This window comes from Salvelinus namaycush, chromosome 18 (assembly GCF_016432855.1).
Source record: "Salvelinus namaycush isolate Seneca chromosome 18, SaNama_1.0, whole genome shotgun sequence".
In the NCBI taxonomy this organism is placed as follows: domain Eukaryota; kingdom Metazoa; phylum Chordata; class Actinopteri; order Salmoniformes; family Salmonidae; genus Salvelinus; species Salvelinus namaycush.
Window position 1 is genome coordinate 5,396,941 of NC_052324.1, and position 16,082 is coordinate 5,413,022.

General features: G+C 40.8%; 1 protein-coding gene across 2 annotated transcripts; it reads left to right on the forward strand.

Annotated features, from left to right (window-relative positions):
* The first annotated feature begins 6,660 nt into the window (after positions 1-6,660).
* On the forward strand, positions 6,661-14,974 carry arrdc3a (arrestin domain containing 3a). 2 transcript variants are annotated; one of them, XM_039013159.1, is made up of 7 exons: positions 6,661-7,176; positions 9,562-9,643; positions 9,836-9,983; positions 10,745-10,847; positions 10,997-11,253; positions 11,727-12,029; positions 12,153-14,974. In XM_039013159.1, exons 1-7 carry the CDS (start codon positions 6,897-6,899, stop codon positions 12,219-12,221), a joined length of 1,242 nt encoding a protein of 413 aa, XP_038869087.1. In that variant the 5' UTR covers positions 6,661-6,896; the 3' UTR covers positions 12,222-14,974. The 2 variants fall into 2 exon arrangements, with proteins under 2 accessions (XP_038869087.1, XP_038869088.1); XM_039013160.1 differs by having other exon boundaries at positions 7,065-7,176; positions 9,519-9,643.
* Positions 14,975-16,082: the final 1,108 nt, after the last annotated feature.

Consider the following 16,082-nt stretch of genomic DNA (forward strand, 5'->3'; position numbering starts at 1 on the left):
TGTTCCGGGCAGCCTCAGAGAATAACATCGATCTTTACGCTGACTCTGTGAGTGACTTTATAAGGAAGTGCATTGGAGATGTTGTACCCACTGTAACTATTAAAACCTACCCTAACCAGAAACCATGGATGGATGGCGACATTAGCGCAAAACTGAAAGCGCGAATCACTGCATTTAACCATGGAAAGAGGACTGGGAATATGGCTGAATATAAACACTGTAGTTATTCCCTCCGCAAGGTAATCAAACAAGCCAAATGTTGGTATAGGGACAAAGTGGAGTCGTAATTCAACAGCTCAGACACGAGACGTATGTGGCAGGGTCTACAGGCAATTACAACAAAAAAATGACAAAAATAAAACCAGCCATGTCACGGACACCGACATATTGCTTCCAGACAAACTAAACACCTTCTTTGCCCGCTTTGAGGATAATACAGTGCCACCGACGCGGTCCGCTAACAAGGACTGTGGGCGCCCCCTCTCCTTCTCCGTGGCCGACGTGAGAAAGACATTTAAACGTGTTAACCCCCTCAAGGCTGCTGGTCCAGACGGCATCCCTAGCCGCGTCCTCAGAGCATGTGCAGACCAGCTGGCTGGTGTGTTTACGGACATATTCAATCGCTCCCTATCCCAGTCTGCTGTCCCCACATGCTTCAAGATGGCCTCCATTGTTCCTGTACCCAAGAAGGCAAAGATAACTGAACTAAATGACTATCGTTACTAGCACTCACTTCTGTCGTCATAAAGTGCTTTGAGAGACTAGTCAAGGATCATATCCCCACCACCTTACCTGCCACCCTAGACCCACTTCAGTTTGCATACCGCCCCAACAGGGCCACTGACAATGCAATCGCCATCACACTGCACACTGCCCTATCCCATCTGGACAAGAGGAATACCTATGTAAGAATACTGTTCATTGACTACAGCTCAGCATTCAACACCATAGTACCATCCAAGCTCATCATTAAGCTGGAGGCCCTGGGACTCAACCCCAGCCTGTGCAATTGGATCCTGGACTTTCTGACTGGCTGCCCCCAGGTGGTGAAGGTAGGAAACAACATCTTCACTTCGCTGATCCTCAACACAGGGGCCCCACAAGGGTGCGTGCTCAGCCCCCTCCTGTACTCCTTGTTCACCCATGACTACATGGTCATGCACACCTCCAACTCAATCATCAAGTTTTCAGACAACACAACAGTAGTGGGCTTGATTACCAACAACGACGAGGCAGCCTACAGGGAGGTGATGAGGGCACTCGGAGTGTGGTGTCAGGAAAATAACCTCTCACTCAACGTCAACAAAACAAAGGAGATGATCGTGGACTTCAGGAAACAGCAGAGGGAGCACCCCCCATCCACATCGAAGGGACAGTAGTGGAGAAGGTGGAGAGTTGTTTTTTTTTTTAAAGTTCCTCTGCGTACACATCACAGACAAACTGAAATGGTTCACCCACACAGACAGTGTGGTGAAGGAGCAACAGCGCCTCTTCAACCTCAGGAGGCTGAAGAAATTTGGCTTGTCACCTAAAACCCCGACAAACTTTTACAGATGCACAATTGAGAGCATCCTGTCGGGCTGTATCACCGCCTGGTACGGCAACTGTACCGCCCTCAACAGCAAGGCTTTCCAGAGGGTGGTGCGGTCTGCATCACCGGGGGCAAACTACCTGCCCTCCAGGACACCTACAGCATCCGATGTCACAGGAAGGCCAAAAAGATCATCAAGGACAACAACCACCCGAGCCACTGCCTGTTCACCCCGCTATCATCCAGAAAGCAAGGTCGGTACAGGTGCATCAAAGCTGGGACCGAGAGACTGAAAAACAGCTTCTATCTCAAGGCCATCAGACTGCTAAACGGCAATCACTAATTCAGAGAGGCTGCTGCCTACATAAAAACTCACTAGTCACTTTAAACAATGGCACTTTAATAATGTTTACATATCTTACATTACTCATGTCATATGTAAAGTATATACTGTATCTTATGCCATCTATTGCATCTTGCCTATGGCGCTCAGCTGTCACTCATCCATGTATTTATATGTACATATTCTTATTCCATCCCTTTAGATTTGTGTGTATTAGGTAGTTGTTGGGGAATTGTTAGATATTATTGCACTGTCGGAACATTTCGCTACACTTGCTAACCATGTGTATGTGACCAATAAGATTTGATTTGCAACATTGAATCATGATCATTAGTGGTGCTTGGAGAAGTGAGTATAGGGGAGTCCATTTTACTTCTGTCACTTTCGGTTGAATTGTAAACGACTGGTATGTCCTAGAAACATTGTTACAGTGTGTAATGGTGGCTAAGATGTGCATGTTGTTTGTATAAAAATATTTTCAATCTACCACAGTCTTCTAAATCTAAAATTGTTACTTTGTGCGCCGATCTCCCCTTCTCTAATTTTGACCAAAATTTCCCAAACAGCGCCCTGTTTTCCCATACATTTTTTAATGACTTTTCCCATAATTTTTTTTTCAGGTTTTCGCTCTGAAAACCACACCTTTCTTTTATAGAAAGACAAAAAAAATGTTCTAAGTACACAACAATATTTAAACCACGTAACATTATTATGCATTATTTCTATAGGGGGAATTCGGAATAAGTGGGGCAAATATTGCATTTCCGTCTTCTGTGATCTCTATCAACATCTGTCCAACATATTAGCCCAACACGATACATTTCTGAAATCCTCAAGATGTTTCATAATCAAACACATTTTTTTTTTTTTTTTATCATATTCACAGGAGTCATGACTCAACCATATTTTCTGTTTGCATTTTGTAGACTGGGACAGCAGGTTAGATAAACTGGGACACCATTATTATAGTCCTAATTGTGCCCCAATGACAATTCAACTTTGTGTGATTTAGGAAACATCGGAGAATTTTTCATAAATGTATCATGTTGGGCTAATATGTTGGACAGGATGTCTGAAGAGGTTACAGAAGACAGAAATGCAATAAGTGTCCCACTTTTTCTGAATTCACTCAAATAACAGAACTAATAACAGTACTACAATACAAAAAAATACAGGATATAGTACTACAAGAACCAGAGCCCTATGGATCTATTTTCTCCATTGGAGGGGGTCCCTAATGTAAACTGGATCTCTTTCCTCCATTGGAAAAGCCTATAAGACTGTCCCACTTTAGCTACTCCATGCTGTCCTACTTTAGCTAGCTATAGTCGGTAAAGCGGAAACAAATGACTAAATTACAAAATTGAAACATAATATTGCCAACTTTTTAATGTATTTTAATGCACCAGTACATAGTATGCACATTTACATCACAATTTGGCACAGTGCATTATTTGACAGTTTTATAACCTTATCATCAAAACAGAAAAAAGCTATGACCTTGCAGTGTTCTTCACAGGGTGAGCTTCCTATTTGAAGCTTGCTCTGCCCCCTCTGATGTCACACCAATGAAGTGATGTGATTTTGATCATGTGGTTTCTCTGCAAGGGCTTAGTAACAATTGTTTTAGATGTTCTCTTGTCAGAACAATAAATAAATGCATCAGGATTGTGCTGTGTCAATTTATATGATATCCCACTCTTTCTGAATTCACCCTACTGTACAATGTAGGCTACATGTGATGGCAGAGTTTGCAAAACAAATGCCCTCCAATTGTTAGGCTTCAAATCATCACGATATCATTCTGCCAGGTAGGACTACTTTGCAGTCAACATTTAATTTGGACCGTTTTTTTGGGTAAGCCCTATTTAGACATTTTCATTAAAACAGCGCATGATGACTGAATTGCGCATTGAAAAGATTTAACCAAGACTTCAGACAAAACTTTTTCAATACCAGGTTTGCATACCCATTGTTGTCTTAGTTGGAATTTACTGGTAGATATCATGAGTTGAAATCTCTTTCCTACCCTACCGGCTACGGATGTCATTCAATTCTATGAGCTTCTCCCATGCGACAACCAGTTGAGAGCTGCACACTCTTGCTGCCTGATATTCCGCTGAAACTAGCTACACTACATGACCAAAAGTACACTATGGGTCAAACGTTTTAGAACACCTACACATTCACCTACACAAGGGTTTTATTCGATTTTTTTTTTTACTGTTTTCTACATTGTAGAATAATAGTGAAGACATCAAAACTGTGAAATGACACATGGCATCATGTAGTAACCAAAAAAGTGTCAATACAAATCAAAATATATTTTTTATTTGAGATTCTTCAAATAGCCACCCTTTGCCTTGATGACAGCTTTGCACACTCTTGGCATTCTCTCAACCAGCTTCATGAGGTAGTGACTTGGAATATATTTAAATTAATAGGTGTGCCTTCTTAAAAGTTAATTTGTGGAATTTACTTCCTTAATGCGTTTGAGCCAATCAGTTGTGTTGTGACAAGGTAGGGGGGTATACAGAAGATAGCCCTATTTGGTAAAAGACCAAGTCCATATAATGGCAAGAACAGCTCAAATAAGCAAAGAGAAACAACAGTCCAATCAAGGATTCTAATATTTTAGCTAGGCAAGAAAGTTTAGAAATAGGCCGATTTTTTTTATTTTATTATTTAGGTCACAAGAGTCCCCACCACTGTGAAGGGGGAGTACATGGACTGCCTTCCAAAACTTGGGTATAGTACCAGAGATAATCAGGTAAAAAATATGGGTTAATGATTCAGCATTCAGGGGGGCAGAGAGCTGCAGCAAAATGGATCAAGCGTATAAACTCTAGTGGATTTTTTTTACATGCATTTAGTACATCACAGATAGTAAAATGATACTGCATATACCTCCACTATACTACTTTGATACGCATCAGTGAGGATTAAGAAGTGAGTATAGCCTACATAATGCCCACTAAAGAAAAAGTGGGTTTATGGCGTATACCAGCAAATAGCTCCCACTACACCACTGATCATACATTGTATCGGGATTGAAGATTTACAAGAAGTCTAATCGTACATTGCTTTGTGGAAGTATGTTTGTTGCCTCCATCAGTTGGCATTTTACTTAAATTATCCATTCTTATCTTATTTATTAACTAAGGATTTTCAAAATATGCCTTGTGCCACTTCTATCTCTCCTTGAAATTGGTGTGAAGTCTACATGCAACAGGTGTCATGCTCACTTGCACCCATTGACAACAATATCGAAGATAGCCACGAGATGGCGACCCGAGCCTCAAAGTCTGCAATGACAGATCACATTTGTTTGACTCAAACCAAGCATCTATGGCTGTATTTACACAGGCAGCCCAATTCTGATATTTTTTGATCAATCAGATCATCTGTGAACAAGATATGATGTGAAAATACAAATTAGTGGGAAAAAATTATCAGAATTGGACAACCTGTGTAAACACAGCCTTTGTGTATTATTTAGATTTTAATCAGGATTTTATGTCCACCAGCAATGGGTTTAGGCCTATTCATAGTTGTGCACAGGTGTGTAGGCCCTACTATAGCCATAAATACATAATAGCGTAAATTTAACAGTGGATTTTCACAGGAGACGACAAGAGGCGATTACATTTCAGAAGACATTCATTTTCATTAGAGGGAAGCGAGGTGGGCCTGGTTCATTCGGCAATGCTATAGCATAGGCGAGGGAGCGTGAACAGGGAGGGACAAAAGTTGGGGAAACCGAATTTATGCAAACGCACTGCGATATCGCGGCGTTATTGACCAATCGAAGCCCATTATAGCTTCCAACCGTGGAAAAAGAACCCAATTGTCATATTTTGTAAAAGTAAAGATATCTTAATAGAAAATTACTCAAGTAACAGTAATTCAGTAAAATACTACTTGAGTAAGTCTAAAACAATTTAGTTTTGAATATGCTTAAGTATCAAACGTTTTAAATATGCTTGAGTATCAAAAGTAAGTGTACTTGCAAAAAATACTTCAGTATCAAAAGTAAAAGTATATAAATAATTTCAAATTCCTTATATTGAGCAAACCAGACGGCACTTTTTTTTTCTTTACGGATAGCCAGAGGCATGCTCCAACACTCAGACATAATTTACAAACTAAGCATTTGTGTTTAGTGAGTCCGCCAGATCAGAGGCAGTAGGGATGACCAGGGATAATCTCTGGACGAGGAATTTGACCATTTTACTGTCCTGCTAAGCATTCAAAATGTAACAAGTACTTTTGGGCGTCAGAGAAAATGTACTGAGTAAAATGTACATGATTTTCTTTAAGAATGTAGTGGAGTAAAAGTAAAAAAATAAATAGTAAAATACAGACCCTAAAAAAACGACTTAAGTAAAATATTTTTAAGTACGAGTGGGTTGGCTGTTGATACCTAGCATGCTGTCTGGGCGAAGTCAGTGTGGCTTTGTGATGCATCATCAAATGTGGAAATCCACTGTAAAATGTAGGCTATACTGTATGCCTACCAACATGATATAGGCCTGTAGTGACAGGTTTGTTTTACTCATTTGACTTTGAGTATTGTTTTGTAGGGTGAACACCGTAAATAATTCGAGTTTAATGGATGCACGCCTGCTTTTGTAATACCATCAGCTGTTTAACCAAACTTGTTATTTGGCTGACTGCCACTCTCTACCTTGTTCCATAAGGCGGAAGGAGGGGGCTGATAAAGTTCTGCGCATGCTCTATGGGTTGTTTTTCACAAAATCATCGCTTAAAGTGAGCTGAGCGACGAAAGTTCCTTGTCTTTGACCAGAGACCAACGCGCAGACGGGCGGACGATAACAGCATCCACTGCTGTTATTAAGCCTTTACATCTAAATGAACTTTTGTCAAAGAAAGCCCTGATCATGCCCACTGCTTTTGCAGGGGAAAGATATTGATCGGCGTTAAAATACAGATTTTGTTTCTTATGAGATTATTTTTCATATACTTTCATTTTTCGGTAGGCTACCTGTGTTTTTTTTCACCATGGTGCTAGGAAAGGTGAAGAGCTTCACCGTCAGCTACGACTGTCTCAATGACAGCAATGTCCCCGTTTTCGCAAGTGGGGACTCGGTCTCAGGGAGGGTGATCATCGAAGTCACTGGAGAAATCCGTGTGAAATCTCTTAAAATTCATGCAAAAGGATTTGCGAAAGTTCGTTGGACTGAATCGCGAAATGCTGGCTCCAACACTGCCTATACGCAAAATTACACTGAAGAAGTAGAATATCTAAACCATAGAGACATCCTAATTGGACATGAAAGAGGTAAGAATATACAACCTTATTTGTAGCTAAAGAAATAACTTTGTTATTGACGTGCTCTGTGTAGGCTAGTCATGGTGGCTCTTGAGGTTCCATACATAGAATGCTGTTGTGATGTCAACCTATACTATAGGCTAACAATGAACACAATTTAATGTATAACAGAGACAGATATGGGGACGATCTATGAAGCAGCTCACAACAGTACCTTTTATTTGGTTTAATACTGACTATACAGCCGTCTATAACACATTATGTAGGCTATGTCTTGAGACATGTCAACTACAGTATTCTTCAATTCATTTTTATATTTAACATATGGGAATTTATTTAAGCATGATACTTCATAATCATGTAGGCATATAGCCTACATAATTCTAAAGTGTATCTTTAGGCTATCAAGGTGGCTGTCGGTTGCATAGTGAATGGGAGTCTTCTCTATCCTTCCTTCATTTTAGCCTATATAACAATTATATGAACTACAATATTTTCTCAAACGCAGTACATGAAGGTGCATAGCAGTCTGTTTTACATATGTGCAGTTTGATCAAAAAAATAGTTATCGAGCGATCATGTAAAGTTTAACGTTGTAGCTATTCTTAAGTTTCCACCATTGTTCAAAGCTGGTTCAATCCTGTTCAGAAACTGGTTGAAGGGACTGGGCTTTCTCTCCGTTGATTGGCTGAAGTGCTCATGTGTCTTCAAATGACCTCATGCTTTTGCAGAAAATGACAGAAAAAAGTCGGCAACTTTGTATCCGACCTGTCAGCACAATGTTACAAAGTCGCATGAAAATACATTTCATTCGTTCCATTTAGCCTATTCTATTATGCTTTTATCTAGTGATTAATGCTAGCCTACTGTGTGTAGCATAATGAATAGTACATAACAAGGCCTGCAATTGGCTATGAACTAGAAATTGGAATATGATTATCTGAAGGCATAACAATTTAGCCTATTTGCGGATAATAAATGTAAGATATTACTTTTTGTTCACTTCAGAATTACACATCACTGAAATTTGGTAGTCCTAGTCGCTAGAACAGGTTTGTTAGCTTGTTCCTGAGGTAGTTGATCTTTCAGCTGATTGGATAGAAAGGTCCGTCCGAGAATTGAAGTAGCTTAATTTAATGTGGGGTGGGAATTTATGCCATCAAGTATTTTGTACAGTGTTGCCCAATTTATAACTTAGTTATCTTTTCCTTGTTACTGGCTGTGATTGAATGTTTCTTGATGGTGAAAATAATGTATTTAATCTGTCTATGTATGGGGGATAATGTATGCATGTTGCTAATGTTTTTATATCAATTGTTGAATAGTTTTAAGTTTCTTGAAATGGTCAAAGCCTTACTATGTGTCTCTATTGCAATCATGTATGCAGTTAAGGGTATCCGTGGCATTTAATAAAGGTTTAAGTAATATAATTTGCTTCTTTGTCTGTCCTCTTTTTCAATAACTGTGTGTGTTCCTCTATTCTATCCGTTACAATATTTTTCTGACGTGTAATATTGAGTGGGTGAAATTTCTCTGGTACTTGGTGCAGTACACGCGTCAGGTCTTGAGAGGGCTGTGCCTGATAGTGAGCACGTTCGGTTGTGCCACTGACTGAATGCCGCACACAGTGAATGCGTTATGAGAGAGCCGGCTTGGGGAAGCTGCTCGCTCCAGTTTAGGCCGGTCCTCTCCTGCTCCAGTCTGCTTTTGAGTGACAGTTCGGCAGTTGTTTACCACGACTCTGCCGCTGCTTAAGGCTGGGAGGGAGCGCTGAGCTGGCAGAAACGGAGCTCCCGCTCCATAACGCGTAACTTTTAAATAATACACAGCAGGGTAGACATTATGTAAAGAAAAAAAATCGACAATTTCTTACAAATCATATAATGCTTAATAACGCAACGTCCCCCCCTCCGCCTATTACACAAGAATAATACACAATGTGAGAAATAATTATTAGATTCTCTATTTTACAGTTAATCATTGATTGGGACAGATTATATCACTTATGTGCTTTCATAAAAACAATATTTTAATTTTAATACTGATTTAAACAATGTGTCAAAGGATTCTTGTTCAACACTTAAAGTTTTATTTTTTAAATACATGGGTAAATATGTGTTTCCAGAAGGGTCAAAGGGATCTTTAATCATAGAGATCATAATTTCACATTTTCATTTTTTTCTTCTTCTCATCATTGTCATTACAAGCTGTGCCTTCCTGGTGTCCAAGAAATGAAAATTATAATAATTATGACGTGAAGTTCTATTGTGCTCTGTTCCCTTCTGTTGTGGCGGTGTTGTTTTACATCTGTGTTCTTATACGTAGGTGACATCGTACTGTATATTTTCCAGGTATGGTATACGTGTTGGAATATTGTCCCTCCTCTTGTTTCAGACGATGACAACTCAGAAGAAGGACTCACCACCATCCATTCAGGAAGACATGAGTATGCATTCAGCCTTGAGCTTCCACAGATGTAAGTATCTCCTCTTTACCTATCAAAAGACAGATTTTTTTTTTTAAGGACAAATACTTATATTAATATCCGTATGTCTGTCCTTAGTTGAAGATTGAAATAGCGTCTGGCTTTGTTCTCCTGAAATGACCTGTTTTTGCCCCCCCTTGTCTCTCTTTGTCCCCTCTCTTATCCCTCTCTTATCCCTCTCAGACCCCTGGCTACCTCGTTCGAAGGGAAACATGGCAGTGTGCGCTACTGGGTGAAGGCCGAGCTACACAGGCCATGGCTTCTGCCCATGAAGACCAAGAAAGAATTCACAGTCTTCGAACACATCGACATCAACACTCCCTTACTGCTGGTGAGCTTAAGGATCTTTCTCCTGTACAGTGTTTGTATGTGTAGTAGACTATAGGCACTTAATTGGTTACCCCTAATCTCTTCAGGGTCTTTAGTTCAATGGTTCATTTGGCAACGGCAATCGAGTTTCATTGGCAGCCAAGAGAGTGACTTAAAGGCAGATTACTAATTTCTAGCCACAATTGTTGCCTAAATATAGAAAGAATTAGCCAGTACCAGCACTCAGGCCCCTTACTTTTAATTCGTTGTAATCTGATTTGGCGTAGTGGCTGCCAGTGCCTATTATTGTGGTCGCAGAATGTGCTTGTCCCACATGTTGTTGATGTTGTCGTACCAACTGACACAAAGCACAGAGGACACCAGTGGACATAGGTTGTGAAAAACACGGTTTCCCCATACCTAACAGATTATTTCCTGATCAGTTGGTATTGTAGAGAAATTATGACATACAGCACATGGTTAAAATGAAGTGATGATGTTGAGTTTATGTGTGTGTGAAATTACTGCTGAGTGAGAAATTATTTTAAATATTGGGTTGTCTGTGACAGCCACTTGCTGTCTAAACATGCCTTCCGGGTATATGGAAAGAAACTGGTATCTCCCTGTATTTGAATGACAGGCCTCAGGCGCTCTATGTCATTATGCTAGCTGCACAAGGTGCAGTTTCTGTCAGGGGGCCAATAACATGTGTTTTCCCCCTAGGGAGGACTGAGTAGAGGAATAAAGAATTCTCCAAACACTTACGTTTCCTCTCTGTTTCAGTCACCCCAGGCAGGCACGAAAGACAAGACTTTATGCTGCTGGTTCTGCACCTCAGGTCCAATCTCCTTAAGTGCCAAAATCGAAAGGAAGGGTTATACCCCAGGTAAGAGGAACACCCCGACTCTGTCACCCTTATTGATTAGTCATTTGGCACTCTTGAAGATAGATGACTGCCTTATTATGTTTGATGCCATCTCAATCAAATTATCCTTTAACCGATTTAACTAAACCCCTTCTTTCTTGTCTTTGCAGGAGAGTCTATTCAGATCTTCGCCGAGATTGAGAATTGCTCGTCTCGCATGGTCGTGCCAAAGGCAGCCATTTACCAAACACAGACCTTCTACGCCAAAGGGAAAATGAAGGAGGTCAAACAGCTGGTGGCCAACCTCCGAGGAGAGTCGTTGTCCTCGGGCAAGACGGAGACGTGGAGTGGCAAAATGCTGAAGATCCCCCCCATCTCTCCCTCCATCTTGGACTGCAGCATCATCCGAGTGGAGTATTCTCTCATGGTTAGTACAGCTACTGCCCTGGATAGACCATCTCTTTCTCGCTCTGACCTTTGATAACCAATTCAAACAGGTTGAGAGAAATCTGTAGCTATCATCCCTATAAATATGGAGTATAGTGTGCTGTAAAATGAGAATATGCGTCATCAGGATCCAACTTTGGTACTAGGCACTTTTGAATAGGTTTCTTGAGTGGTTCCTAGAAAGCTCTCTATGGTTCCCGTAAAGGCCTGTGACCTAGGCAGTCATGGCAAAGACACTCCCATTATACCTTGTGTTCTCTCCATACGCAGTTAAGAGGATCAGTCTAGAATATTAGTGTCAACACCTGTCTTAGAGGTGCTAATGACCTCTTTACCCTGTCATCGGACTGCCCCTTGCCTAAGTCTTAACACTGTTGAACACACAGGTTTGTTGTTCAATGAAGGTGGGCCTTCAGTTCTAACCCTCAGTTGTGTGCTGCTTACCCTCTCCAGGTGTACGTGGACATCCCCGGAGCTATGAACCTGTCTCTGAACCTGCCACTGGTCATCGGCACTATCCCACTGCACCCCTTCGGCAGCCGCACCTCCAGTGTCAGCAGCCAGTGCAGCATGACCATGAGCTGGCTAGGCATGGCCCTGCCAGAGCGCCCTGAAGCCCCACCAAGCTATTCAGAGATCGTGACAGAGGAGCAGAGACAGAGCCTGGAGGTGACCTCGGCCAGGGATGAGTTCGAGGGACCACTCTTTGCCTATATCCAGGAGTTCCGCTTCCAGCCCCCTCCGCTCTACTCTGAGGTATGCATCAGCACAGCATACACCCTCGACTTTTACACACTGCAGTAAGTGATCATACTAAAGTCTGGTAGCCGAGAGGTCTTGGTCTTTTCGTTAAAGCAGCGTTTCCTCCTCTTCCTCTAGGTTGATCCCAATCCTGATCAAGCCAGCCGGACGGAGGAACGGAGACCTGACACTTGTCCGTCACGTTGAAGGAAACACAGAGCCCTGCCCGGAGAAGTTTTGGGCGTTTCTAGTCAACTCTGTTTTTGTATTTTTTTCCCCCGGTGACAGCGTTCGCACTCCGCTGTCAATGTCGAGAGGGAAAAAAAACAAACAAACAAATACCACAGGTGAACAAAGCCCTGCCCCCTCCCACAGAGAAAGGCGCAGGAAGTCTGCCTTCCTGTCAGCCTGCCTGGCCGGGGAAAGGCCGGTCGAACATCCACCTAACCTATGAGGGGGAAGAAAAAAAAACTTTTAGTGGAGACAGCCTTGGTGGAGTGAGTGATGACACGCCAGGGCCATGTCTGCCTATGGCTCTTAATCGCCTGCTTTTTTTCTGTAACCACTGCACTTGCGGACATGGCTTTCACATAGAGCAGAACTATCATGTCGAGACCTGAGCAGAAAAAAAGAAAAACAGGAAGAAGAGAATACAATATAACCACCACTGTCTGAAACGCTCAGCAGCAGTCAGCAACGGAGCAAAGACTAGCCTCCTCCTGCCTCATTTGGGATTTTTGCACATGTTATTCTTTGCTTGAGTTGTGTGGCTCCATTTTAAGAAGAAAAAAGAATCACTAATAGTTTTATTTCTGCCTAGTAACACGCTGGACTAAAGAGACTGCAGGCTTAACTCATAAACTTCTTATCCGCACAACGTCGAACAACGCAGAGAACATATTTGGACAAAAACAATGCACTGACCTTGTTTAAGCTGTTTTAAGATGTTATTTTTCCTTATTACATTTCCTTAATGATTTGTAGACTGGACTTGAATGCAGTAGCACACTCTCCATCCAAAAGCTCTTTTTCTATATTGCCTCCTCAGTTTGGTTCAAAGTGTGGCATCACTTTTTTCTGGTTCTGTACTATGTTCTGTCCTTTTGATTTAGTTCCAAACTTAGAATGCCTTTTCATGCCAAGCATTGTTTGCTTCGTGTTTATGTTGTGCTTGTTCTGGTGTAGAGGAGCCGCAGGCTAGAGCTTGCCACTCAAGTATAGCATGAAACACAGAGAATTGTGTGTGTGTGTGTGTGTGTGTGAGATGGAAAGAGTGGGACATATCAGAATTCGCACACTCTGTGTCTGCAGCCCCTCTACTCATAGCACAGAGGCGTACAATACTGCCTAAAAAAAGCACTGTCTCAGGTGATCTTCTCACTCGCCAAACGGTTGAAAAAATATATATGTTTTGTTTTAATTGTACTGTTTGAAATAGCGAAAGGAGGATTTCTTTAAAAAAAATATGAAAAAGTATATTACCATAACAAGAGAGAAGAGACATACACACAGAGCAGCAATGCTGCTTTCCAAAATGAACGACATTCCCCTTTTTGCCATCGCTGCACTTGCCGACTTCATTCACCAATTGTTTTATTTTCCAGACCAGTGAAGCCTGAAATGCTAGAATTATATATCATTTAAAAAAGTAAGACTACATGGTTTGATCTGCTTCAAATAACGGGGCAGATGCAAACCCAGCCCGGCTAAATGCTGGGGAAGAATTGGACGTTGCTTAAGCTCCACTCAAACTGGCCAGAACAAGTAGTGGTAGGTTGAAATGAGTAATACATTGGTTTTCAAACTCATTCAACACCTAGACCAGTAATAGTGGAGATTTGGCATCGTCTTAAACATGAGGCACTTTTTGACAAGGACAACATTTTTAAAATTGCATTGACGGTGAAGGTCTGTGAAGAGTTGGGGATCCACATCATTTCCTGATGAGACATTTAGTCAAGCAGTGTTGTGTTGGACATAAATGCATTATTTCATCTTCTAAGACGTTTTTTGAAAGTTTACAGTTATAATTAGTTGACAAGTTTGTATGTGTGTGTGTTTGCTCTGTTTAGATCTAGCTAGCAACTATAAGAATACTGCTTACAGTGACAGACAAACTACAAATGAAAGTGATCTTATCTTAGTGGCCTTGACACAGAACTGACATAATTATGATGCTTCATTATCAAGTGTCGATATAATTTACAACCTTACTCTTTTAGCTATTTTCTTTTCTTTGTATGTGTGATTATGCAGTCCTTTTATGCTTTTCAAAGGGACAAAAAGGGAATAATTTTTTTTTCCTTTTAAAGAAATTATTATTTTATTTTTTAAATGACGATCCCTGGACAAGCCTCATTGTGTGTTTTTTCTGAATGCATTTAGTGATGACTGGGCTAGTTTATGTACTTGGGCATTGATGGTTAGTTATCCAGTCAGACAACCCCATTTCTACTCACCTATCAGCTTCAGGGAACAGCTGTGGATCAGCAACCCTCCCTTCCCACTGAGAACGAATTAGCTTACAAATGGAATAGACCGCTATTCTAAGATAAAATCACTTGTTTGTTTTTTTGTTTTGATTTTTATCTTGGTGAATATGTATCAAGCTAAAATACAAATGAATAAGCTTAAATCTGTTTCAGGTTGGTCAATTCTATAGTCCATTGTTCGGGCCTCAGTGTAGTCCAGTTTTTAAAAGCTAAATTCCTGACTAACTAAAGTGAGGAATCAAAACGTTAGAAATGGGAGAGTGCATCTGAAGTGTTTTAGAAACAAAGTGCAATATTACTCATTTGAATTAGTTTCATTCACTAATTGTATGTTCAAATTACTCCTTTTTGTCTTTTTATAGTTTCTTAATCACGATCATATATAGATATTGTATGAATGTCCTGAATGATTGTAACCTTCTGTCTTAGTATTTCTTTTGAGTTTAATAAACTTTTGTTAAAAATGTACATTGTTGTGGGAATCAGTAATTTCTTCTTGATGAGACCTAATGAAACTTTCAGCATATGGGTTTTAAAAAATCTGATAACTTAGATCAGGTAAGTTATCTGAAATCAATTTAGTTAGGCTCATCCAACCATAGACTATATAAAGATCTTCATCTTTATATAGTCTATGGTTGGTTGAGCCTGACTAAATTAATATCAATATCGGTACAGCAGTCCCACATTTTGAAAGAAAGCAAGGCATCACTAACTTGGTCACTACACACGCAGCCCAAGCTTCCATAACTAGTGCAACAGCGCCTCTGCTGGTTGTTCCTAAAAACAGACATCATTACACTGGATCCACTATTCCAATCTTATAGTGTGAGCCTGACACAAGACTTGGGGCTCGATTCAATCCGTATGTTGAAGTTCAGCGCTATAGCGCAATTTGAAATGTAAAGGCAATTTCCGATTGAGCCGACATATGCAACGTTTACCGTGAATGCAGTCTCTGCCAATGCGGGAACATTGCCTTTAAATTTCAATCGCTGTTCAGCGCTACGGATTGAATAGAGCCCTTGGTAGTGGTTTCCTAGAAAGAAATGACAAGCAAGTAGCTATAAACAATCAAAACTAAGTAAGGAATGCCAATACAGGCATGACCGTTATATCCAAATGTACATGGTTTTACTTGTCTTGGTCAAAGTTGTGTATGTTACTGTAAAAGTGAGCTTGTTGTAAGGCCTCCCAACCCAAAACAGAAGTTTATATCCACCCAACTTATCTCCACGTTATAGAGCTGAACAGCTGACAAGGCGCCTTTTAATGGCATTTTTCTTGATGTTTGCATTCACTGTAAATGCCGCAAGTGTAAATTACCTTTAAAAGTCAAATTCGAAGCGTGGCTTTATGTGCCTTGGATTGAATCCCGGCTTTACTCTAGTCTAATACAATGTGTTTACTTATAGGGATGTGAAATGTTGACGTGGGCTGTATCTTCTAGAGAGACCATGGATGTGTTCTTCTGGCAGGGTATTAGGGTTCAGGGGTCATGCCAAAGCTGATGTCTGAGGTGCTGGACACACACTCAATGACCTTTCCTCTCAGGGAGCTCCAGGGGTCATGACCG

Coding starts and splice junctions, on each gene's coding strand:
- arrdc3a (XM_039013159.1), top strand. CDS start 6,897: ATGGTGCTAGGAAAGGTGAAGAGCTTCACCGTCAGCTACGACTGTCTC. Junction 7,177..9,561: donor CCTAATTGGACATGAAAGAG/GTAAGAATATAC, acceptor CTCTTGTTTCAG/ACGATGACAACTCAGAAGAA. Junction 10,848..10,996: donor AAGGAAGGGTTATACCCCAG/GTAAGAGGAACA, acceptor TTGTCTTTGCAG/GAGAGTCTATTCAGATCTTC.